Below are 27,073 nucleotides of genomic sequence, written 5' to 3'. Positions count from 1 at the left end.
CAAGAAGCGTGAAGTCAGCGAGGACTCAAAAAAAAAAATTAAAAAAAATTGTGTTACCTGAGGGAATTTTCCCCCCACACCTGTAAGAAGCATGTGTGCTAATTTATAGAACAAGTGAGGCTAATTCAAATATAACTAGCCAATAGCAGATGGAATGGTAATTAGGGATCAATGACTGTAAATGTAAACTTTGATAGGTTTTTACTAATCATGCAACAAGATAAATAGGCTGTAGTTCCTTTGCGTGTTGTGCTAGCTTTGTGGAATTGCCACCTAGCACCCATCTTTGTGCAACTATGGAATAAACTGGTATCTCGACTCTGTGTGTGAGATGATTGGCTTTTGCACACTGGGTAACGAACTCTGTTTTAAGGACAACACCAGCATCATATGGCTTAATAAAATGGCTGTTTTCATAAGACAGAATATAAAGAGGAATATATATAGTAATTACATCTTCCCTTCCTTCAGATGTTGGATATCCTGCCTTTATACAGCATCAAACAAACGCCAGACGGATTTCTTCCCCATGGCATGCTACTCAGATTCCATCCATCAAGAGTCATTCCTCCTTTTTGGTCTTTCAAGCTATTACATGTTTTCTTGTAAGAAAACAACTATACTCCTTGTGAGAAACACTCAATTGCCAATTATCCATGGTTCAGACAGGATACGTTGTGAAGCACTTTTTATTACATTCTTGCAAGACCAGGCGCCCCACCAGGTGGATGCACTGAACAGCCATTGTGCAATGGTTTATATCCCTTTCTCCCAACTGCAAGTTCCCTTCCCTGATTCCTCACTGGCTGAGTACTGCAGGGTGTACAGATTTCCTGAACCGCCTACCAACACGCCCCTTCGTGTATGTGTTCATATGTCACATGTTCATGGAAATGAACCTTGGCTCTCTCCAGGGAGGACAAGTTAATACGCATGAGCTCATCACACAAGCTTACTAAAATGAAAAGTTTGAAATATCAGGTTCCCCAAGCCTTTTGGTACCTCCATCCACCTAAAACCAGTACTGGGTCATCACAGTTGACAAAAGGACCATTTATCATCTAGCCATAGGCTAGGGACTTAAATGGTTGTGAATTGCTCTCATTAATCGCTCTGGTGAATCCCCCCCTTATTCTTATCAGGCTTGTTCTGCGAAAACAACATTCTTTTCCTTACAATCCCCCCCTGTTTTAATTTGTACTCTTGTTGCTTTTCACATATTCTCAGAATATTGCTCCATGAGCATTTTCTAGTCTTGACAACATGATTTCGCATCTTTTCTCTGATGACAGGTCATCTCTTGCATCCTTCTCTTCCTGTTCTCCTAGTAACAGCATCTTGTCAAGATAGGGGGGTGCTTCCAGAAGCATCTGTTTTGACAAAGCAGTTTGAGTGAGGCGTTGGACCAATCCTCTGATGCAAGGGATTATGCAGCATCCTACTGCCTTTAGAAGACCTGCTACTACAATCAAAGGAGTGAGGATAGATACAGCCATTCCCTTCCATTTTCCAAACCAAGAATCCAAACACCCAGTCAGTGAACTCCCTATTTCTGAATTCTCTGCTAGTTCATCTGCCAAGGTAGTAAGCCTCTCTAATGCCTTAATGTGAGTTCCATCAGGGGCTGTATTATTAGGAATAAAAGTACAGCATTTGTTCCCCAGCATTACACATACACCTCCTTTCTCAGCTAATAGCATATCTAGAACTATTCTATTTTCCCAGGCCATTCTATCTGTAGCATCTAGCTGCTTGGCAATCCCCTTTATTACATCTCTGGTATAATTTATAAACCTCTGTTGATCATAATAAATACAATTTATCCAGTCTGCATTCTTACTTATAGTTACCCCCCAAAATAAAAAAGACTCAACCCCTGCTGATATTTGATTCCTTGCCTTATGCTCATCTGGGACTCCCTGATGGAACTCCAATAGAGTCAATGTATATTCGATCATCAAATGATACTCCTAAAGTCCTCTTTGCTCGTCTGCCGGAAGGTTCTGTTTTTTTTTTTTTTTTTTTTTCAAATGTCAGGGTAAACAGGATGGCCAACTGAACATTTGTACATGTTCCCTTCTAATCTGCTGGCAGGATGGGTCATAGGATTTTTCCTACACAATATCACCACAGGTCTGCTCTGGGGATACTTAATGCTGAGTAATTTCCTGCACCATCATCAGTCACATTCAAGGTTTTTGTGCACAAGTTGAATTCTCCCACAAATCTGGTAGCCTTCCTACCCTGTTGTGAGAGACAAGTTGTATGGTTACCAGAGGCAGTGGAGAAGGTAGGCAGTACCTTGATATCCTTGTCTTGTATGGAAGGAAATAGTAGTGCTAAAGACTTGCAAGTTTTGTTACCCCAAGCAGCCTTCTCCTGGCAGAGGGCAATCATGCACCACTTGCCTTGTGGATCCTGAGTCCAACCCAAGGGGAAGGGAACAACTTGTGCCGTGGGTCTTCCTGTTGCACAGGCATAGCAATTGCTATGATTTAAACTCTGTACTGTATATTTGACCCATTCTACCCAGGAACTTGTATCCCCATATCCTGTCGCTATTTCAAAAGTTTGTTTAAGATCATTTACTTCCATAACTGCCACGATTTAAGGGTCATTAGGGGGACTCAATTTTCCTTCTTCAGGGGATTGAGTGGGCTGCTTTCTCTCCTTACTAATCTTAGGTTGTGATGCCCATACTACTATTCTAAACCTTGCTACAGGATCCTTCCCTGTTACATCTACTCCAAGGCTGTAAGTGTGATCTACAAGATTATCAGCCTTTTTGACAGTTATTACTATAGGATTGCATTGTAAGGATGAGCAGGTAGGACTTGGGACCCCTTCAGACATGCTTATTTGATCCTTTAATGCCTTTGCTTTATTGGATGGGGGAGGTGTATAGGTCCATCCCTGTTAGGTGGCAGTCCACCATACATTATTTCACCTGGGACATGGTGGCCCCCTCTTAATTTGTGTCTCAGGACATAGATATTTACTTTCACTACTTAATTGTCTTTGGATCTCAACACTTCCACAGTTTAACACCTGCCAGGCATCAAATGGGATAGTTTGGGGTCTTTCTGTCCTAGTTACATTTATTCAAAGCTTAACAGGATATTCAGCTCCTCCCTTCCACTTATCATCTGTTGTTAGCAATTTCACAATGGCTAGTGTCAGGAGGTATCAATTCCCCCTTTAAGACCATAAATTCTCATAAATCTCATAACATTATTCTTTTGATTACAATAAATATGACAATCATTATCACGTTTACTATCAACCATCCAGTCTGGAACCATCCTTTCTTACACTGAAAAGTGGATAGTTATAATACTATCATAATATAATGTAATATATATAATATATAATACTAGACAAGATTGTAACAGTAGTAATATTTGAGTGAACAAACATGTAAAGATTATCAAAATTAAAATTACAACAAATTGCTTTACCCATTAAAGGGTTGGCAACCAGCTAGTCAACCATGATCAGTCTATATTAAATCCTTTTACCATTTGATTTCTTGCCCCAAGTCCGACCTAGTTAAATGCTGGTCCCCTGACACCCCCCCCCCCCCCTTTTTTTTTTATATATATAATAATAAATCAGATTAAATTATTACCCACAAATATCCTTTCATGATTCAGTTTTTCTTACAAACTTCAAAGTGAGTTTGATTTTTGTTCCACCATCCATGGAGTAGAGGTTCTTTTAGCCCGAGTAGTGTATCCAAGGTCCCTTCTCCTCTACCTTCAGTGCTGTATAATTAGTTAATAATACCTGGAAGGGTCCCTGCCACTTAGTTGTCAGTGGCTCATCTTTCCATGTTTAATTCCAACTCAGTCCCCTGGTTGGAATTGGTGAGCCAGTGTCCAAAACCCACTTTGGTGATTTGAACTGGTTGTGAAGCCGCTGGAGGGTCTTCCCCAGGGCCAACAGGTGTTGTCAGAGATCCTGGTTTCACTGCAAAGAGAAGTCTCCAGGAACTGATACATTAATTCATACAGGCTTACATGATTTTTCCAAACTGCATCCCTATTCTTAATAATACTACTGGGAGTGCTTCTAACCAAATTTTGTGGCATATCATACTCAATCGTAGTTTGAGAATTTTGGTTCATATGTTCTACTCTTCCACTGGCCTGAGGCCTTTACAGGGTATGTAGGTCCCATCTAATCTCTAAATGCTTTTTCCCACTTTCTGGGCTTCTGCAATAAAAACAGGGGCCTCTATCTGAAGATATGCCTGCTGGTATACCAAATCAGGGTATTATTTGGTTCAGCAGCTGTTTCACTACCTCACAAGCCATATTGGTGCGACAGGGGTAGGCTTCCAGCCATCCACTAAATGTGTCCACTAAGTCCAAGATATAGATATATATCCTTGTTCTTGGTAATTCAGCAAAATCTATCTGCTAGTGTTGTGGTTTCAGCCTGGTTGGCAGCCAATGACCCTGCAGCCGACCACCCACCCTTCCCCCCTGACACCTGGGAGTGGGTGAGGCAATTAGAGGGGTAAAGGGAGACTCGCAGATTGAGATAGGAACAGTTTAATAATGGTAATAAAACAAGAACAATGACAGTAATAGAAAATATAAACGGGCAATACACAATGTAATTGCTCACCACCCGCTGACCAATACCCAGCCCTTTCCTGGCTAGCGAACCTGAGATACCAAGATCCTGCCATCACAATCCTGGAACAGAGAGAGGGTTCCTTCCCGACCACCCCTCCTCTATACAGTGAGCATGACATTCCACGATAAGGAATATTTCATTGGCCAGTTTGGATCTGGTGCTCTGTCTGTGCTCCCTCCCTGCTCCCCGTGCCCTTGCGCATGGGCAGAACATGGGGAGTTGGAGAGTCCTTGAAGTCTCAGTAGCAGCTGAAAACATCAGTGTGCTATCAGCATTCTTCTCATACTAAACCCAAAGCTAAATCCAAAACACAGCACTCATCTAGTCCCTGAAAAGGAATATTAACTCTATTTCAGCCCAAACCAGGACAGCTAGTATCTTCCTGGAATCAGTTCACTCATAGTTATTCCCCAAACTACCCTATTGCCTGTATTAGTATTATTTACCTTATAAATTCCACATTTTTCAACAACTGATTTTACAATTACAGTTATGTGTCTACTAATTATAATTTTTCATAAATATTTAACCAGGCTTTTCATTCTCCAGTGAGTAGCTTCATGTTCTTTTGTGGCCACCTCTCTCATTAAGCTAGGAGTTAGCATTATTTGCCCTTGAGATGTTACTGCCCAGCCACCTTAACTATGTTTTGTGGCCTGTTTCAGGGATTTCCCACTCAAAGACAAACAATTCCTGGCCCTCTGAACTTAAGGGGATGCAAAAGAAGGCATCTTTAAATCAATCACTGTAAACTACCTTAATTTTTCATGTAGTGTAGTTAACAATGTATATGGATTTGCTACTACAGGATGCGTATCTTCTACTACTCTATTAGTTGCTTTTAAATCCTGTACCAGCCAGTAATTCTTCCCATTAGCTTTCTTTGCTGCCAAAACCAGAGTGTTATATTTCGATTGTTGAATGCCAGTCATATTAGTAATATGATAACAATAATCTTATTGGTTATTATTATATTCATTATTATATTATTAGTAGAAATAATAATCATATTAGTAATAAGAATTTTATTTACTAGAGGTTCAAGGCCTCTTTCCACCTCTAATTTAACTGGATATTGTTTCAATCTTACCGGCCTGATTCCCTGTTTCAATCGGATCTTTACCAGTTCTGCTGCCCTGGACTGCTCAGGTAATTCCACTCACCCACATGATAGGAATCACAGCATCCTCTGCTTCACCTGGAATGCTAGATACTATATTATACATAAAGTAAATTGCAGCTTCCTTTAATATTTTTTTTTAACTAAGTGGTCCTTTTAAGGTGTTAAGTACAGAATATGTTGCTTCATTATCAATTAAAATTCTATTTCTCCTTTCCCCAGTTAGGCTGTAACCAGAGGCTCTGCTGGGGCACAGGTCTTCAGTCCCCTCCATGCCATTTCTGTATTTATCAGAGGGACTTGTGAAGGGTATTTCGCTCTTAATAGAGGGCAATTCTTTTTCCAGTGCCCTGTCCTATTTCCTCCCATAGCATGTTCTCTTCCCTTGTTACTTCCGTGCAACACCCCCTACAGGAGTCTGAACTAAGGGTTTGTTGTTTTTTTTAAGTTTTGGGGGGGGGGGGGGGGTGTTTAAGTTTTTTGTTTTGTTTTTTTTTTTTTTTTTTGTTTGTTTGTTTGTTTGTTTGTTTGTTTGTTTGTTTTTCCCTTCAGCTTCTCTTCATTCATCTGGCTATTGGGCTAAACCCATCTGCTTCCCTGAACTCAGCTTCCCTCTCCATTATTCGTGCCAAATCCTGATTCTTAACTCCACCCGCGGATCCCACCGCACCATTCACAACCCCCCTGCTTCTGGGGTCTATCATTAAATCCAGGCCCTCCTCCAGACTTTCCAGACATTTAGCAGTTGCCCTATACTACACTGAGAACAACAGTGCCTGAGTGGCTTTTAAAGATCTTTTTCTAAAAATTACATGAGTGGATCCCGCTGTGTGGTGTTAAGCCCACAATCTTTTTACCACTCAGGCTGTTTTCTTAAGAATATATCTGCATAAGCTATTTCATACCATTTGCCTTCCCATCTTAAAATTTTAACAGTAGCTGCAACAAAATGTTATCATTCAATGTACCATTTAGTGGCCACTTTTCTCTAGATCCTAACTTATACAAAGGCCACCACTGATTACAATACTTTATCAAAATCTTCTGAGTAACTGAGCCCCTTGGGGGTCCACCAATTTGTTTTCAAGGTTGCAAAATGCAACCCAGGGGGGATTTTTCCAAGATCCCCCCTTTGGAGGCAGTGGTACCCAAGATCCTGACCTCCGTTTCAAGTCCTGACATAACCAGTCATTAGTCGACACATATTTTGGCCAAAAAGCCTTATGTCCCAAAATAGGCTCCTTGGTGCACACAAAGACACAATATTCCCTTTTACCTGAAACGTTTCTTCATCGTATCAACATTCTCCCCAACAGACCGTCTGGGGGAATGTTTTCAGGGGCCTTCCCTGAATCTTCACTAGGCCTAGTCTTTTGTTCCCCATTTTTCCTCCCGAGACTTCTGGTCATTTTCTTTGCGGAACTACAGAACTACCAATGCAGATTCTGCATTTATAGCCTGTGCTAACATACAGCTCACTCACTCCCACCCACCAGAAACTCCCAGACCACCAAGGCAGTACTTAACAGTCCACTATTCTTACGTTGGTCCATGCATGGAGTTGCCTGGTCTAATAGCGCTTTTCTGGGGTTCCCTTATCCTTTTCTCTTCTTTTTTTTTTTTTTCCTTCTCCCCTCAGTGGTTCACAAGGTCTTTCTATATTACCAGTCTCAGGATCACAGCCGGTGCCCATGGAGTCACCGTCGATGATTCATGAGACTCTTGAAATCAACCGGGTGCACCTTCCTGCCCTCAGCGGCAGAGACCCCTCAGGCAACAACTTCGCTCCCCGACCAGGCCCCAAACTGTGAGAAATGCTCAATTGCCAATTATCGATGGTTCAGACAGGATACATTGTGAAGCACTTTTTATTACATTCGGTGCCCCACCAGGTGGACGCACTGAACAGCCATTGTGCAATGGTTTATATCCCTTTCTCCCAACTGCAAGTTCCCTTCCCTGATTCCTCACTGGCTGAGTACTGCAGGGTGTACAGATTTCCTGAACCGCCTACCAACACGCCCCTTCGTGTATGTGTTCATATGTCACATGTTCATGGAAATGAACCTTGGCTCTCTCCAGGGAGGACAAGTTAATACGCATGAGCTCATCACACAAGCTTACTAAAATGAAAAGTTTGAAATATCAGGTTCCCCAAGCCTTTTGGTACCTCCATCCACCTAAAACCAGTACTGGGTCATCACAGTTGACAAAAGGACCATTTATCATCTAGCCATAGGCTAGGGACTTAAATGGTTGTGAATTGCTCTCATTAATCGCTCTGGTGAATCCCCCCCTTATTCTTATCAGGCTTGTCCTTCAAAAACAACACTTTCCCTTACATTCCTGAAGGATGTTCACATAAGAACTTCTTGCTGAACATTTAGATAAAATGTAAGGCCATACAGGTGGTGTAGTAGCCAGTACCAAGCAGAAGCTGTCTGGAGGCTCCTCTGTTACAATGAGTGGTCTGAATTTATCCTGTGTCCCAAGGAATTTGTGCAGTACAACATAAGCCTGAAGGCCACTCCGTATGTGCAGCACAGCATAAACCTGGGCCTATTCATGTAACGGCTATGTGGATTCCTCAATGTATAGCAGTTTCCTGGACATGATCATTAGATCACGTAAATACATTTTTTTCTGAGACATTAATATAGATGATTAGAGATATGTTTATCTCAGGTTACTTGCTACATAAATATATGTCTCTGCAATTACAAATACATTTTAAATACCTGAAATTAATATAATCATATTTTACTTGCATTTCCCTCCTAGTCTTTACTTTTCATAACACTTCAATGAAAATGTGTCCTTTCATTCTTAAAGTTACCACTGTTCTAACATCTGACTACTTAAACAAAGTCAAGCAGCTGCTCAAAGACAATTGTGGTTTGTATGTGCTATATCCAGTATATTTATCAGTCACCAAACTTACTGTACAATACGCACAGTAAGTCCCTGACTTGGTTTAAATAAACTACAGACTTGGTTTAAATTATACTACATGTTTAAATTATACTAGAAGTACCAGGCTTGGTTTAAGTTTTACAAATGTGTATGGTATACAGAATAATCATAATTTAAAAATACAGGAATCACTGGGCTATTTCAATTGTAGTATAATCTGTTGTGTTTTGAGCTCAGAGGGCAACTGAGCACCATGCAGCCGCTCACTTCCCCCCTTCCCCACCAGCTCTGATGAGGAGAAAATAAGCCAAGGCCTGGGATTTGAGATAGGACAGGGAGGGATAAATCACCCATTACGGTCACAGGCAAAAGGCAGATTCATTAGAGGAAGAAGAAAAGAACATAAGTTTATTACAGGCACTAACAACAACACTTAACAGACAGAGTAGGACAGTAAGAAGCACTATCACATCTTGAAAACACTTTCTCCCACCCCTCCCTTCTTCCCAGGCTGAGCTTTGCTCCCAATATCTCTACCTCCTCCCTACAGTGCCACAGGGGCAGGGAATGGGGTGTGCAGCCAGTGCTGCCGCTTCTTCCATCTTCAGAGGGGGGAACTCCTGGAACTTCTTCCCCCTGCTCCAACATGGTCCCCCTCTCACAGGAGACAGTCCTCCACAGCTTTTCTCTGACTTGAGTCCCTCCCACTGGCCACAGTGTTTCCTTAGCTTCTCTGGTGTGGGACACCAACTTTCTCGAACTTGAGTCCCTCCCCAAGCTGCTCCAGCATGGGACACCCCCCACATGTTGCAATCCTCCCAGTGCTGAACTATAACAGCAGGGGCTGCTTCTTCCCAGAGGATCCTGTCCTCCTTCAGGCATAGACACCTTCATTGGCCCCGCTGTTGCAGTTACCTTAATAAAATAGCTTGAATCCTAGAATATTATTTTGATTTTAGTTTAGAATATGACTTTGATTTTTAAATGGAGTTATAGCAGCTATGAGAATATAAAGCACACTAAGGCCCTTAGGAATAGGTAGCTAGTATGGTGTGTGCCTTGAACACTATAAGAATCGTTATGGGCTCTGAATTAAAACAATGGGTACTGGTTATGGACCTTGAGTTGAAACAATACGTACCAGAAGAGACTGGGTTTGGTTTGGAAGATTTGCCAAAGAAGAAATTAGCATCAGCCAAAGATGAATTGAGCATAAGCAAGGATGGAGTTCAATCAGTGGACACAGTGAGGAAGACTATTGACGACCACCAGAGGACCCCCGTCCAACATAACCACACATGAGTTAGAGACATTTGCATATGATAATGATTTCCAGGAAATAACATGAATATGCTGTTCATTACCCTCCCCTCATTCTATTCAAATCAATCAATAAAGATGCCCAATGATTTCTGTAGAATAGGAATATAGGTAAGGTGAGGTAACTGAAAGCCAAACATTATTAAGATCAACTTAATCTTTATGAATTTTGTTGATCTTATGTAACCATGAATCTGCTGAAAAAGTGTATAAATATGTTGTGCTTTGTATCTGTCGGTGAACATGTCTTTGGTGGAGCTATCCCCCGTATTCCCCCGCGCTAGAATAAAGAAATGCCTGCTTATCTGCTTTGTGTAGATAAGTTCTATTTGCGATTGCAACTGCTAACACCGCCACAGACCATTTATCAGTGTCTGTTCCACTGTAGACCTTCATGGGTGGTGGGGGGGACAGCCTCCCGTCTCACCACAGGATACAGCTGAGTCTCTGTTCTGGCACACCTCCCCAACCCTCCCTTTGTCCATTCCTCCACTGTCCTTGGTGTTCACTCAGCTGTCACAACTCCTCCTCACAAGTCGAACTCCTCCTCCCAGGTCCCTTCTTAAATACATTATCACAGAGGCACAGTGAATTGGCTCGGCCTTGGTGCAGAGGTGAGTCTGACTTGGAGCTGGGGGAGCTTCAAGAAGCTTCTCACAGGAGACCACCACTGTAGCCCCCTCCCCTGCTACCAAAAACCCCACCACTCACTCAAAGCCAGGACAAATCCCAGGTAAACCTTTCAAAATTCCTAAATTCAACCTATACAAAATATCTGTGCAGAACTAGAATAAATGTCTAAGCAAGTATAGGTATACAGTATAGCTAAGATGAGGGCCAGGATCTGAGAGATATTAGATCTTAGTCCAATAAGATTGTCACTAAGAGTATCTGGTCAAAGAGTTTTCCAGTGCAACAGGGACAATAATGTAGAAGCCATGAACAAGAACATAGAGGGACACAAACCTGACTGACATAAGGGAGGCAGTGATGAGAACCAAACCTGGTCAGTCACATCAATTGATAAGGGCATGTGAGAGTGTGAGAAAGTTTATTCCAGCAAGGTTATGTGACTAGGGACCTGTCAGTTGGGAAACTAAGGGGAAAAAGGGGAAACCAGAAACAAAATACACTGAGACACAGACCTGACAAAACAAACATGGAGACAATGGCAAGAACCAAGTCTCACCACTCACAGTAACTGATGGGCTATCAAGAAACCACAGGTGCCACTTCCAGGAAGTTCAGCCTGAACTTTGCAACTGGTAATATTGCATACCAGGGGACCCTGGACTGTCAGGTGTGCGGGAATCGGCAGAGCTCTACAGACCCATGGGGTAGAGGATGTGCAGGGGAAGAGGGAGCAGGGGGGAACAAAGTGGGCCCAGTCAGCTGTAAAAGGGAGCTGGCCAGTATGCTTGTCTAGCTGAACACTGTGCCTGATCACTGCAGTCTGGTCTACCTTCTTGTATCTTCTTATTAAATCTTTTCTTAAGCGTCTCTCTGCCTATGCTCACTCTTTGTCCTGTGTGAACATGTGCTGCAAGGACTCAGTGTCAGCTCCTGGTGAGACCTCTGTGTGTGTGAGTGGAATCTGGTGCCAGCTCCTGGGGTCAGACACCCCTGGCCTGTGGTGCCAGTGACTGGAACAAGCAGAGTCTCAGTGTCAGCTACTGGAGCCAGCGGGGGTGTTGAACCCCCAGCCACTGGGCCAGGAAGGGTGTCTGTTCCCGAAACCAGCTGTTGTGGGGACAGTGTGAGCAAGGCGAGCAAGGAACTCAGGGCCACTGGAGAGGGTCCATGGGTCACTGTCCATATGCCTGGTGCCAGCCGCTGGGGGAAGAGTCTGTGTCTTCCCCAGTTCTGGTGTGACTGGGGTGCGCCTGCATATTCACCTTTAAGCTGGACTAGCCAGTGATTAGGCGGACCTAGGGTCCGGGCCAGGATCCCCTGGGCAGGGGTTCCCTACTGGTACGCCTGGAGGGACTTGAGAATGTGGACTGCATGAAGGACAAGTGTACGAGTGCTGCGTGTCTGCAACGCACACCAAGCTGGACCAGTCAGCAAGTTGGGGACCCTGTGGGGCTGGTAAGGGGGCCCAAGATCCAGGCAGGGGTGCTGGACAACCAGAGAGGTCACACCAGTAATCAAGGGATCTGTAAACATGTGTGTACACTTTTGAACCTGGAGTTGGGGATGGGGAGCGTGTGTGTCTGCACTAGCGATCTTCTGCCTCTGCAAACTGAAGAGGACGCAGGGGCTTGGCTGTCTGTGGATTGTCTTGTATGTGAGTCCTGTATGTAGGTGCTGTTGAAGGCAGTGCCTTGTCTGTGGCAGCCTGTGTGACTGGTCACATACATGTCCTCTGTGTGTATGTCTGCAATATGTGTGCAGCTTCGTCACTGGTTGAACCTGCAAGGAGGAAGTAATCTAAACTGAAACAGACAAAATATTTTTAAATGCTTCCTTTCTGAATTGGGAGTCTGCATTCCTAACAGCTCATCGATTTAAACTTACTTCAGAGTTTTGTTAGCACTATACCTGAAATGTGAGCTTGGTATTTGAACTTGAAATGGAAGGCTATAGCTAAACAACTAAACTGAATTTTGTCAAAACACCCATACAGAGGAAGACAGTGAATATAAAGAATGTTATTGAATGTAAACCTAGGACTTTTCTGTGAAACTGCCTTTTAAAACATATATTTTTCTCTGTCAACAGATAAATATATATATCTCTCTCTAAATATTTGATGTGGTCTAAGACTTTAACCAGTATTTTACCATTTTACAGTATATGATCCCACACTGGCACAGTAATATCTTCTCTGACATAGTTTTAATAACACTGACAACCTGGGTGCAAAAAGAAATGAAAGTCACAGCATAATATGCAGTTTGAATTTATGTAAAATCAAAACATTGTGTGTATATGTACAGACTTATGCATGGTAAGTAATTTTGTAAGTAAGCATGTTAATGTGTGTTGAAAGAACTGCATACTTTTCTATGTGGCTGAAACGACAAATGATCACAATGTTAAAGCAGTTACTGAATTACTAAATAGCAATACTGAATTACTAAATAACCTTGCTCATTCAGAATTAGTGTTCTGTATTGCATTCGCATTTAAATTCTAAGATAGGGAGTAGAGTAGCTCTTGATTTGAAATAGTGTTAGTGTTGTGTCAATGATGTGACTGGTTATCTTGTCGGTAATTCATTATCAAACTATGGAACTACACTGGAAATGACTGTTTCTTTAATCATGATGGTATTTAGTAACATCATTGAAGGAGCTAATTAAATCTTATGGTTAAAAAACCCTGGTAAAGGAAAGTTTCTCATAAGTCTGCTTAGCAATGGACAAAGAAATATTAATCTTTCTTCAGGTTGTAAAGGCAATCGTGTGTACTTCTGAGACTGACTAGTCCATGTTTATAGCAAGGACAACATATATGTCCTTAAGTACTCTGAAAATTTAGCCTAATGAAGTACACTTGCTCATATTTGGCCATGAAACATTATTTGGTTTTGGTCTACCTAGTCTGAGAAATTTCATTGTAAGAGACTAATAACCCATCAACTCAAGGCTTGGGTAGCATATTTGTTCTCAAGAGGACTGCAAATACCACAATTGACTTCAATGTGTTTTCAGCAGTTATTTAAGAAACTTCAGAACACAGGTAATCCCAGTAGTTCCAGTGGAATTACTTTTGTTCCGTATTACGCAAGGTGGATGAGGAGTATGTTTAAATATCCTGACAGTATGGAACTTGATTCTACAATAAATAATACTGGTGAATGCTACTAATGCACCTGAGCAAACCGGTGTGTTCAGCACTTCTTGCATTATTAACAGAGTATTTACTGAAGTGTTCAAAGATCTTCAGCAATTTGTTACCTCCAATAGGGTCTGAACTATACCTAATAAAAAGATATCTACATAGCGTATTTCAAAAGCAGTTGTTGATAGTCATGTTGGTATAAATCCAGCTTGTATAGCTTTATGTTAACAGGAAAATAAGCTTTTGCTATTTCAGACTGATCTTTTAAACATAGTTAAGAAAGGGATGCAAGAAAGTATATTCCTAACATTTTTATACAGTCATGAAACAGAATGATGAAGACTCTTGAGCAAAACCACTGGTGATTCATCCTTTTTAATACAATTTTATATATAGATGTGAGCTGGTTTTGAATAGAAATCACAAATAATTCTGCTGAAACTGATGCATTTACATGAGAGTAAACCTGTCTTGAGATCAGAATGCCTCTGTTTCTAGTAACCATGCTTAGAATACTCAGTTTTACCTGGTGGAAATAGGTCTTGCAAGCATAAATATTTTTGCCTTCCACTTTACAAAGTGACAAATATTTTATGAGCACTGAAGAGAATTATTGACTTTCTGTTGAGAAAAGAACAGACCTATCAGATAGAAAGATGGCACAGAGACTATCTTCTTCAATAAAATAATTGTATTCAGGCTACATGAAAGCATGTCTTATATTTTAAAAAAAATCGCAGAAGAATAGTTTCACATGTTCATTAAAATCTCACAGTAATAACTGAAAGCACCTTCTTTGCTTAAAATCCTTATCTATCTTTGTCTTCCATTAAGTTTATGTGCTTAAACAAAAAGTCTCTTAGAAAAGCAGGACATAAACAGAATGTCAAATACAGAGAAAACAGAAACATAAACCCAATTTTGAATTGGCCTAGTTTTGTAAGTCCTAGGCTAACCTTCACTGAAACTGTATACACACTGTCACAGTATTATAATTCATTAAATTATGTTTGAAAAACCTAAGAAGTGTGTGATGGAGCTTGGCAGTGGAGGCTTGAATTAACTTCTTGGTACTGATGAGATGTGATTGGTAGCAGGACACATACTTTGCATGACCTTGAAAATGACAAACAGATTTTTTATTTAATAGAATATAAAGATTCAACAGAATAGATATTAATAGAAGGGTAATTTAGTTAAAGCAGCAAGCTAGGAAAATAATTCTCTTACTAATATGTCAAGTTCCGCAAAGACAATGTGACTGTATCATTATTCGAGAAACAATGGATTGATCACAGTCCCACCCACTCACACATACACATTTAGATAAATACTACCCTGAGTTTGTATTCAACTCAGAGGGACTATAATCCGACACCAAATCAGAGGGACAGATTGAAGGGTTTGTGCTCCACCCCCAGAAGGAATGACTTTGGTAAGATTTACGCCCCCGGCTACGCTGAGTGATTACCTGGGAATTAAGTGTGTGGTTGCAATTGTTTTTGTGTGTAGTGCTATGCAGCCAACCTGCAGTTTGTGCATTTATTGTAGGCAAACTCAAAGAATCTGTAAATGTTGCATAAACATAAACTGTACTATTTGTGAACCTGACTATTTCTCTTCAATGCCACTGGACCTACAGCACATGGGCTGTTCTTGCATCTGGTGTCAGAACTATAGTCACAGCACTAATTGGCATAACCAATAAGAGATAGATTCAGCTGCCCCTAGCCCCTCTGATCTCTGAGGACCGGCTAGGTCGCAAGGGGATTCATCTCTTACCAAACTAATTCTTCACATTAAATGCAACAGTCTTCTCTGCCCGATAACTGTTCTTGTACCTCAGTTTTATTATTTCACTTCCTTAGTCTGCTTCAAGTTTGCAGAGGACCTAGCAGGTTAAATCAAAGCAAACAGAACTAAAAGGGTAATGATGGCCCTTACCTTTTTTAAAGTTCAACAATAGAATAGGCAGAGCATTCCTAACAATTGTTGAACAGTCCCTGCTGTCTGTAAATTCAGCTATTCCTAATTAAGTTTAAGACACATGACTCTTAAGGAAACAATTATGTTATGATGTGGCTAACACTATCTCATTTGATTTCCTTCTGAAATAGCTGCTCCAGCTGTACAGTTACACAAGATGCAAACTGTGAGTAAGAAGCAGTGCTGCTTTTCAGATTTGACCTCTTATTTACTTCCCTTAGAAAGAGAGAAACAACTAACCCAAACAGCTGGGCACAGTCATAAGGGATTTCTGCAGAACACACTTTATTGACACTACCTGGCCACGTACACTTAATCAGTTAGTCTTCTGCTATAAAGTTCTTTCAGTTAAGAAAATCTTCTCCCCTTCTATTCTCATAACATTTCTGCAGAGCTTTTAGCTACAAGGAAGAAAGCAAGATGCTATATAATACAATAGTCATGGGCCTGAGAAGATGACCTATAAGAAGAGTCTACTGTGCACTGAACTTACTCAACTTATGGAAAAGGCGGCTAAGGGACAATCTAATAGCAGCCTGCAAGTACTTGAAAGACAGAAGAACTGCTAGGTCACATGTGATCCCAAGTGTGCATTGTGGGCACCGAAGCAACATTTCAGCACTAATCTTTGGACACTACTATATGCCACTGCTTCCCAACCAGTATATATTTACTTTCATCATTCTGTTACAAGATAGGGAAATGCTACTTTTTTGTTTAAAAAGGGGAAGGGGAACTGTGACAGAATGGTTCAGATATAGTGGGTTCCTTGCACAGGACAAGAAAAGCCCTAGGAACTTAAGTGTATGGTCTAGACCAAACAGTATGTTGAATGTGAAGCTTGCCACCTGCACCATGATGAACAGTTTGCCACTAGGAAAAGCTGAGAACAGTGGTAAAAAACAATGTTTTAGAAAACAGACACCTTCATGTCCTCTTTTCCAAAGTTTCTTTTTTTCCCTATGCTTTCTCAGAAAAGCTTAAGAAACTACTTTTCTGTGAATAATGGCTAGAAAAGGTGGTAATGCCCTTTTCTAAACAAATCACTCTGGGAGGAAAAGACCCAGGTACAATGCAGTCCTCAATACACACAGACTTCCAAGAACATGTCCTAACTGCAGGATGGGATATTTTAAGTGAGGGAGAATAGTATTCTCCTCACCATCTTCATTGTGTCTGTCCAAAATTTTAGCTAAACATTTTATTCCCATGATAATTTCCCTGCAAATGTTTTGTCACTGAAATACTGTCTTCATTTTGGAAAGCAATGACATTGAGATTTTATTATCACCTTTCACACTCAAAATACAAAGCAAAATTATCCTTAATATCTGCACTTAACAGAGTTTTCAGAAAAGCAAACTTGGCAGTGAGTGCTTCTTCAACCAAAACTGCCTTATTTCAAATTCTTGTCTCCAAATCTCCAAATTGTTGATTCAATAAAATTAAGATAAATAGGTTTTCTATTCCAGGTTTTCAAACTGAGTTTCTACATTTAGATGCAGATGATGGAAAAGACAAAATTTTACATACCTTTCAAAACTTTTTTTTTTTTTAAATAGATTTTTCACAGCTGGGACCTGAAAAAACCTAGCTTGTAAGAAATAAATAAAGCCACCATCCATCTTTCTACACCTCTTAAATCTCATTTTAAACCTGAAAAATTTAAGAGTGAAACAGTGTCTATCCTCTCACACTCACTGTGAAGCAAGGGAGTTGTCTCAGTTCCCATGCAACGGCTTGAAAGCAATAGCTCTTTTGAAAGCAAGAGAATCCATGGAGCCAGTCAGTACCTGTTCAAGAACACAGGAAAGAGCCAGGAAGACTGTGATTAGTCAGAAATTGCTCCATTCTGACATGCTGAAGACACCCTTGTGGCCATCAACTCAGCCACTTAGTGGGCAATCTCCTCTTTGTTTCCTTGAGATGAGTGCTTCTTGTTTCTGTTGTTTAGACATTATTCCCATAGAATAAATAAAATTGTAGCAAGAACAATCCTATTTTATTCTAAACTCTAGATCAGAATAAAGCTGGCATTAAAGCTAGTGAGCAGGACAACAGGCAGCAGGATTCTCTGTGGTAGAATCACCCAGGTAGAAACAACCAGTTTCACCATTCACCCCAATTGTTTATCACTTCATCTGTCAATGGAGTGAGCTTTGCTGCAAACCCAGAAAGGCTGAGGCAAAATCTTATTAAAAGATTAGGCTCAATTCTTTTTAATCTTTGTATATTTATCTGCTCTGCCTGTACCAGCAAGGGCACAAGCCTTCATCTTTCAGAATCAGGATGAGGGTGAAGCTCTGGAAGGCACATGAGTCAGTCTTGCTAAGCTCACTTTTGATGCGGAGGTAGAAAAATTACAAAGGTTGTCATCTACAGAATTTATTGCATTCTTCTCTGAAGAATTTGGTGCTTTTCACAGACTGAGGTTGGAAAACGTCATTACAACAACTTCTGTGCAAAGGTAGCAAGGAACCTCTCTTTTAGAATTGCCACAATGACACAATATGATCTGGCCCATGACGTCACCAAGATGAACCATATCTTTCCTAAAAAACACCAGTGTTCTTGGCACTAAAATGTTGTTCACTATACAACCCTATGATGGCAAGGATGATCCACACTAAGATATCTTTATCTTAAAATTCTGCTTTGAGTGATTGCTGTTATTCTTTATTTAAGCATAAACACTTTTTGATCCTCTTTATATTACTAATGCCAACCGAAAGTTATTTCTTCAATGGGGCCAAAAAATTTATGGTCAATGTCTTGCATTTTTAGTATTAAATTTGAGAACAGAATAGAATAGATTTAGCTACACTGAGATCTTCAGCTGAGCTAAATTAATGTTCTCCACAGTTGAAGTTGGTAGGAGAAGATGCCTCAGAACCATATTTCTGCTCCCCCATTTCTAAACTGGCTAGAAACAAAAAAAAAAAACCATGACTATATTAGAACTGACTTGTTACTAGCCTAGACTACTTAGTCCTAGTAGCAGCACTGTGCAGGATCAAAATGTGGTGAAGTGGAATACTCCCTGCTTTAACTCAGAGCTGCCTCTACTTTTACAGAGCTGGATCTCATGATACTGTGCCAGTTATATTAATCTGTATGGGGAAGCAGGTCTATTATGCCTCTTATCCCAAATCTTCAAAATTATTATATTTTTTATTTTAATCAAAACTGAAGCTTTGTATAATAGGATATGCAGGGAGGACTCTTTTGCTACCATTAATAAATCACCTAATGTCTCTATTCTTAGCAATGAAACAGGCATTTTTTCTCTCTACAGACACTAAAGTCTCCAGCATAAACTGGCTTTTATGAAGTTACTGTGCAATTGCAATGTACAAAACCAGCCAGTTTCAGCTTCTAGAATTGTTTCAGTCAGCAACTAACCTGTTGTGTGTAAATGTTTATGTCTGTTGGATGTGCATGTAAACCCTGTGTTGGAAGTGTGGGAAAAGCAAAACAGTAAAAAACCTGCAAGATATACACTTCCTTGACACATGGTGCCCAGAACAAACACAGGACAGGATGGAGATCCAGTGATTTGTGTTGTCATGGCACTAAGGAGGAATACGAAGTGAGGTGGAAACCACGCGGTCCTGTTCTTCCACACAACTCTGCAGACACTATCTTGCCTGCTTCCTCTTTTCCACACAACAACTGCCTGCTTTTCCCACAACAACTGTGTGCACATTGCACCAAGGAATGTGCTGTGTCATTAATCAAGAAACAATGCCTTGACCACAGTCCCACCCACTCACGCATACACATTTAGATAAATACTACCCTGAGTTTGTATTCAACTCAGGGGGATGATAATCTGACACCAAATTGGAGGAACAGATTGACAGGTTTGTGCTCTCACCCCACCCCCCCCAGAAGGGATGCCTTTTGGTAAGATTTATGCCCTCAACTATGCTGAGTGATTACCCAGGAATTAAGCGTGGGATTGCAATCATTTTTGTGCTTAGTGCTATGCAGCCAACCTGCAGTTTGTGCATTTATCGTAGGCAAACTCAAAGAATCTGTAAATGTTGCATAAGCATAAACCGTACTATTTGTGAACATGACTGCTTCTCTTCAATGCAACCAGACCTACAGCACACAGGCTGTTCGTGCATCTGGTGTCAGGCCTATAGTCACGGCGCTAATTGGCATATCTATTAAGAGATATATCCAGCCGCCTCTACATCTGTACTCTCTGAGGACTGGCTAGAACACAAGAGGATTCATCTTTTACTAAATTAATTCAGCACCTTAAATGCAACACCCTGGCACAATGTGCTATTGCGGCACTTTGTGCTTACTGCACCCTTTCATTACTTAAACAGAGCTTACAGGAAAGATGAAGACAAACATTTTAGTAGGCCCTGTTGTGCTAGGACAAGGGGTAACTAAAAGAGGGTAGATTTAGACTAGATATAAGGAAGAAATTTTTTACAAGGGTGGTGAAACACTGCAACAGGTTGCCCAGAGGTGGTAGATGCCCCATCCCAGGAAACATTCAAGGTCAGGTTGGATGGGGCTGATCTAGTTGAAGACGACCCTGCTCATTGCAGGGGAGTTAGATTAGATGACCTTTAAAGGTCTCCTCCAATCCAAATTATTCTATGATTCTACTCCTTTCACCTGCCATATGATCACATTCAGGAACAATTCTGAAATCTCACTTCTTTCAATTCATTTCCCATCACTGATATCAGGTCTACTATTAATATGGCTTCCATTTAATATGTTTAAAATAAAAAGACCCAGAACACAAAATCTACAGCAGGTCAACACCATGAATTTTGCAAAATTTTCACACATATGTTCTACAAATAACAGTTTCTCTTTCACTTTCTGCTTGAGTGCCTTTATTTGCAGAGAACTCAATCCTGGTTCTGTTATTGATGCAAACAGTCCTGTTATCTTTAGATAAGTCTTCCTTCATGACTAAAGATACAGAGATTCATTTTTGTATCTTGAGGAGAGATTCTACATCTTTTGTTCCAATGGAATTTACTTAAAGTTCACGAGTTGGTCAAGGGGATTAAAGATCTTCTGAATCTTTTTTCCCTGTGCACTCCAAACAAGGATCTGAATCCATCCTAGCAAGCTTCCTGTTAGTGGCACCCTGTGACCTTCAGTGAGGTGCTAGAAGAGACTTATGGTTTTATTCCCCTTGACTTTAATTTTTATACAAAGCACTGTGTACCCTCAGGCTACTATAAACACATACAAAAAACCACACTGGTTCCACTTAAATTCTGGCAGACAGATTGGTATCAGGGTGTTATCAGCACAATAAAATTACAAAACAATTCTGAGCCTGATCCAAGATCCAACAGCATCTGTGGCAACACTTTGACTCTTGTAACTATGTTTTGTATCAAGCTATGGGGTTACTGGTAATGTAAATGTCTGTACAATCTGGTACTATGGAAGCACACTTTTATAAATTTCCTGGCAACATGAGGTGTCTTTCCCAACTGGAAAGTAATGCTTGTGAGCTTTCCCATTCTCCTGTATTCTTGTTTGAGGAAACGGTGAGTCTTACCATAGATTTGGTCTTCTCTTGGCTACATTTGATGTCATAATTTCTTTAAGCTCTTAAGGGTAATGAGCTAGCAGTATGGTCATCAGGGGGTAGTTAATGGACTAAAATGTTTCTAATACATTTCTCTGCCTTAAATTATTATTTTTTTTAAACTGCTCTACTACTGAAACAGTATACTTGCCATATTAGACCAAAAGTTTTATAAATGCTCTTAGTTGTGGTAGATTAAAAAAAAAAAATACTATGAAACTGTAACTTAAGTAATTGGCTCAAATCAATCTGAGTAAGAACCAGAAGGCTTTTGGAATGATTTGGAAGTAGGACATTTTGACCATTTGTTAAATGTTTTAATTCTTCATCTCTCATTATAACTGACATTTTTTACAATGTGCCTATCACCACAGCACCAAATACTTCAGAAATTTAGAGCGCATCAAATCATGCGTATTACTGGTACTGCACTGGTTTCATATGAAGCAGATTTATACCAATTTCTAATTTTCTCTGACACTGTGGTAAGTCCAAAAGTGAAATACTTTGCCCGTATTCCTTCTGTCACAGAAAATTTGCTAACTTCAGGAGAAAGTTAGAGAAATACAAGTTTGAAGGTCAAACTGGTATCATATGATTTTGCTAAATATAGATTCTTGATGAGTGAAAGAGATTCAAAGGTCATGGCATATTTTGCTTGGTGCACTTTTAACTCTGCATGTATGCAGAGTACTTCTCTCAGTACATAACAGATCTTAACATCACAAATATGAAAATTAATAAAAATAGAATATATCTTCGCAGGTGTTACGAATGTATCCCTTCTGAAGCACAGTGGGATATGACTAATCTGCAATATTTTAATTCTCACCTCACAAATCTGTCACTAACAGATACTGTGAGGTGAGAAAGCACAGCATTTTCATATTCTCCTAACCTGTATGCAGCACTGGAGTGAAATTGTCATTGTTAAGAAAACCTTCTCCATATAATGACTTTGCAGTTTGTGCAGCATTGCAGAAGCAGAAAGACAAAGGCAGTTGAACAACAAAAATGTACTAACAGTGAATTGAAACAGTATTTAAAGAGCTCCTCACACCTATTTTCCCTGTCTAAAGGCAATTTCCATTGAAAAACAGCTTTGAAGGGAACTGACCGTACTTGTACATTTCTCCTTGCAATACGGCCCAAGATTCTCATGCCTTTTGTACAGTATGTGCTGCCAGTACTACAACCGTTTACAGAGGTGCAGCCAGACATCCTGCTATTTATAGGTGCCCCTTCTACAAACAGTGCTCTGTGGGGTTGTAATGCAGTAGCAGGCATGTTCTTTGATTTAGTGCTTACATTGCATTCATTTAAGAAAACCCTGCTCTTCACCTGCCATGGCAAAAAAAAAAGGCATATTTACAAAGGTCAAGCAGGGAGAGCACAATTAGAAAGAGAAATGTGGAATTCACGAGGGAGCAGGACACCTACTGGGAGGACTATCTGAAAGGAGGAGACATTTGGCAGAGACACTGAAAGAATAAAGAAGGGAATAGTCACGTGCTCACTCACTGAAGTAGTGCTTTTGTTCTTCACTACCTCTGCAGGACAGCTGGGGAGGATGGGCAGTGCTGCCCGTGCATGTCAGAGTAAAGCTGTTCAAGTTAGTGGGGGTGCAATGTCCTTGAAGGTCTGTACATGGCTGTGCTGCGTATCACTTAACCATGTGTTAAGTGCTCAGTCAGAGTGCTAGGCAGAATCTATTAATAGAAACGGGGAGCTTGGCACACACTCGCACTTTCGCCTGTCTCCTTCTCACATGCTCCCAGAGAAGCTGGGACTGCATCCTGTATCCTTCTGATTTTCCAGATCTGAGACTTAGCAAGTGCTGTATCACTTGGAAGGCTCAATGAGGTGAAGGCAGCCCTAGACAAGTAAACGAGAGCTGCTCAACCCCAATGTTGAGGAAATCGAAGGTAATGAGGGGGAGGGGGCGGATTTCTTGCTGAAATCCAGAGAGCTGGCAGGGTACCCTCTCAGCCCGAAGGCAATGCAAAGCTATTCTCGGCACTGCTCAGTCCAGCCGGGCGCAAGGAGAAATGCGCCTCCTTCTCTCTGCCCTTGCGTCGGGCAGCTCCGCTTAATAATATGCAGGATGCTGCAGAGACACGGATACTCCTAAATCCTGCAAACAATCCTAGCAAAGGCTCCACGGCGTTCTTCCAGGAGAAAATCACGGAGTTGGCCAAGGTGCTGTCGCAATAGACCTTTGTCTCTTTCAGCCTCAAACACACGAATAACAGTAACCCTTCCTTACCGCCGCACGCACCCTCCTCTCCTCCCCGTAGCTCACACGGAGCTTCACCTCCGCCCAGCTCACCCAACTTCTCGGGGAACCGTAGGAAAGCGACGGCTCCCGGAAAGCAGCCCGAGCGACAGGAGGGTTCAGCGGGGTGCAAAGTTCTTTGCCTAGGGGGAACGGGGGCAGGGGGGCGCAAACAGGAAATCATAGCAGCAACAGAGTCAGAAAAGTTTATCTGCACTTGCTGCTGCTTCTGCTAAGGGATCTACGCTCGGGGCTGGGGGAGCTGGGGCGCCAGGCTGTGCCTCGCATCCTTACCTCGGTGCTGTCGGCAGCGTTCTCCGCCATTTTCCTCCTCAGGAGCAGACAGCGGGAGGAGTGTTTCATTCCCATAAGAGCTAGCCAAGGGGTTGGGGCTTCGGGCTTGATGTTTTGTTCTGTGTTTTCAAAGATCTCCAAACACTGCTGTGCGCCAAAGGGTAGGGAGAAAAAAATACAGAAAACAGCAATAAATCAGTCAGCTTTGTCCTTTCTGCGTCGTCCACGGGGAATGTTTGTCTCCTTTTATTATCGGGAGCTTCTCGGGCACTTTCCAGTCCTCGTCTTTCTCCCCTTTCCTCCAGCAAGTTCTTGGGATGGACAGAGAGAGGCGACACGGCACACACTCTTCAGGTTAAACTAAAAGGCTGTAGTGCTGTGAGTCCTCCCCTTCAGAGAAAGCAGTCGGGCTAAACAGAAGAGAAGCACCAGCTAAACTGAACTTGGGCGTGCAGTGACCAGCTGGGCATCTTTGTATCCTGTGGCTACTATTCCAGAGGCAGAAGGGGCCAGAGACAAAGCAACAGGACAAGGAAATCATAGCCCTTTCTTTTCCTTCCTTGGGCTTTTTTTCTCTATAGGTCCCAGGAAACTTCCTTTAAAGATGGTCACAGAATCTGCCACTCTCTTTCTATGAATGTCTTCTGAAATAGTAAACACTCCCCCTCCCTCTCAATCTCTCGCTCCCTCCCCAGCTCTCCCTCCCCCTTCCTTCCCCCTCCCCCTCCCCCTCCCCTCCCTCCCCCTCCTTTTCCTTTCCTTTCCTTTCCTTTCCTTTCCTTTCCTTTCCTTTCCTTTCCTTTCCTTTCCTTTCCTTTCCTTTCCTTTCCTTTCCTTTCCTTTCCTTTCCTTTCCTTTCCTTTCCTTTCCTTTCCTTTCCTTTCCTTTCCTTTCCTTTCCTTTCCTTTCCTTTCCTTTCCTTTCCTTTCCTTTCCTTTCCTTTCCTTTCCTTTCCTTTCTTTCCTTTCCTTTCCTTTCCTTTCCTTTCCTTTCCTTTCCTTTCCTTTCCTTTCCTTTCCTTTCCTTTCCTTTCCTTTCCTTTCCTTTCCTTTCCTTTCCTTTCCTTTCCTTTCCTTTCCTTTCCTTTCCTTTCCTTTCCTTTCCTTTCCTTTCCTTTCCTTTCCTTTCCTTTCCTTTCCTTTCCTTTCCTTTCCTTTCCTTTCCCTTTCCTTTCCTTTCCTTTCCTTTCCTTTCCTTTCCTTTCCTTTCCTTTCCTTTCCTTTCCTTTCCTTTCCTTTCCTTTCCTTTCCTTTCCTTTCCTTTCCTTTCCTTTCCTTTCCTTTCCTTTCCTTTCCTTTCCTTTCCTTTCCTTTCCTTTCCACTCCTTTCCTTTCCACTCCTTTCCTTTCCACTCCTTTCCTTTCCACTCCTTTCCACTCCTTTCCACTCCTTTCCTTTCTCTTTCCACTCCTTTCCTTTCTCTTTCCACTCCTTTCCTTTCTCTTTCCACTCCTTTCCTTCTCTCCTTTCCCCTCCCATTCCTTCTCCCTACCCCTTCTGCTCTTGGGCAGAGCTTGGCGTCCTTCTCTCTGAACTGCATTCACGTGTCTTTCATAGAAAAAAACATTGTATCAAGCTGCCCCCACTCGTCGACTACACCCTCTCACGCACAAGCACGCATTCATATATACGCACACACACGTTATCTCCCTTTCACACGGACATGCACTATTTTTTTCTTACCCGTCCCTCCTCTTCTCTTGAATCACCAACACTTTCCTTTGCAAGGACTCTCGGCAAGGCTCTCGGAGAGCAACCGATGAAATCTGCTCCAGCTTCTTTCCTCCGAGTTAAGTAACAAACCTGCTTTCTTAATATATCTTCTCGTGTGTGTGCTCCCAGCTTCTGTTCTACTTAAAGTTTTTCAGCAGGATCCACACTCCGTTAAATAGCCGTGAACTGTAGAAACATAGTTCCGATCCGGATGCAGCTCCTGCTGAAAAGGGGGAGCAGGGGGAAGGGGGTGGAGGGACAGGTCTTACTGGGGCGGGAAGGGGCTAACGGTGTTTTGAACTTCTTTATAGCCTCTTCCTAATGACAGCTTCCTCTGTAGGAGTATATTGCCACCTTCCCCACACATTTATCTGGTTTTCACTCCTCCGGGCGCTTTCTAGTTCTGAGTTGTCAACTGGGAGGGTTAGGTTTACCTCACTCGTGTTTCTGTGGGTAAGGGTGGGAGAGGGGGTGTATTACATAATTGATCCTTCCAACTTCACTTTCTGCAGCTCCATCTCCAGCCCACTGTTCTCACGTTTCTGTTATGTTTTTATACGGAGGAGGTGAGAAAATAATGCTGGTGTGTGGGTGTGTGTTGCTCAAAGGATTTTAAGGACCAGACGATGATTGCTGCTCTGAACAGTTTGAAATAATTACCTCTGGGGGTGCTAGTGGAGACCTGAAGAAGAGGTTTGAAAGATTACTTTTGATGCATATTTTAAGCACATAGCCAGCTCAGATGCTACATCAGTAACAGATTATAATAGATCTGAGGTTTTGAATTTTTGTCCCCTGCAGCCTATTTTGATGTCTTTTAATTAGCGTTTATCCTCATCTGACTTCTGGAATACTGACATACCATGAAGTACTGCCAAAACAACAGGAGGTCCCTGAGCATACAGGAGGCTGAAACATTCCTGGGGGTGGGGGAATGGAGGTAGAGAATGTGAATTAAAGAGCAGAGAGCAAAATTATTCTCCTACCACCAGGGATGAGGAGGTGGGGCTGAGAAAATCAAAAAGCAAATTTCTCCCTTTTACTGGGATGACTCTCACAAATCCTTGTTCAGAAACAGATCAGTAGGTATGCAATAGATTTCAGGGATTTGTAAGAAATCACATAGAAGTAAGCAACCCAGGGAAGCAGTAGATGTGTGGTACAATGAAATGTCAAGTAACAATGAAAGTATGCCATAGACGGTACAATGGTACCATATGGAAAGGTTTCATAATGTGAGAGTATATTATAGACACGCATGGCATACAGCTTGAGAATGGACCTCTGTGAGTTACTCTGCAGAGCCATTTGATCATTTAGTTTTTCACAAGCTTCTGATATTCTCCTGTTTTCCTTTCAGCTCACATTTATTCTAACACCTCAAGTTCTTTCATTAGCTCCACACCACTGCTATTTTTTTTACAATAATCACCCAGACACC

At 41.6% G+C, this 27,073-nt stretch overlaps 1 protein-coding gene across 1 annotated transcript in view; it reads right to left on the bottom strand.

The window, feature by feature from the left end:
• Positions 1-24,579, bottom strand: part of PRMT8 (protein arginine methyltransferase 8) — an 83,375-nt gene extending 58,796 nt beyond the window's left edge. The window contains exon 1 of the mRNA XM_032985884.1: positions 23,920-24,579. Within this exon, the coding sequence (XP_032841775.1) occupies positions 23,920-23,994 (75 nt within the window). The 5' untranslated portion in view covers positions 23,995-24,579. The remainder of the gene's footprint in view (positions 1-23,919) is intronic.
• Positions 24,580-27,073: the final 2,494 nt, after the last annotated feature.

The sequence above is a fragment of the Tyto alba genome, unplaced genomic scaffold (assembly GCF_018691265.1).
Source record: "Tyto alba isolate M040663 unplaced genomic scaffold, T.alba_DEE_v4.0 Super-Scaffold_21, whole genome shotgun sequence".
NCBI classification, from domain to species: Eukaryota; Metazoa; Chordata; class Aves; order Strigiformes; family Tytonidae; genus Tyto; species Tyto alba.
Note: the sequence above shows the minus strand (reverse complement) of the source record. Positions and strands in the feature narration are given on the sequence as shown.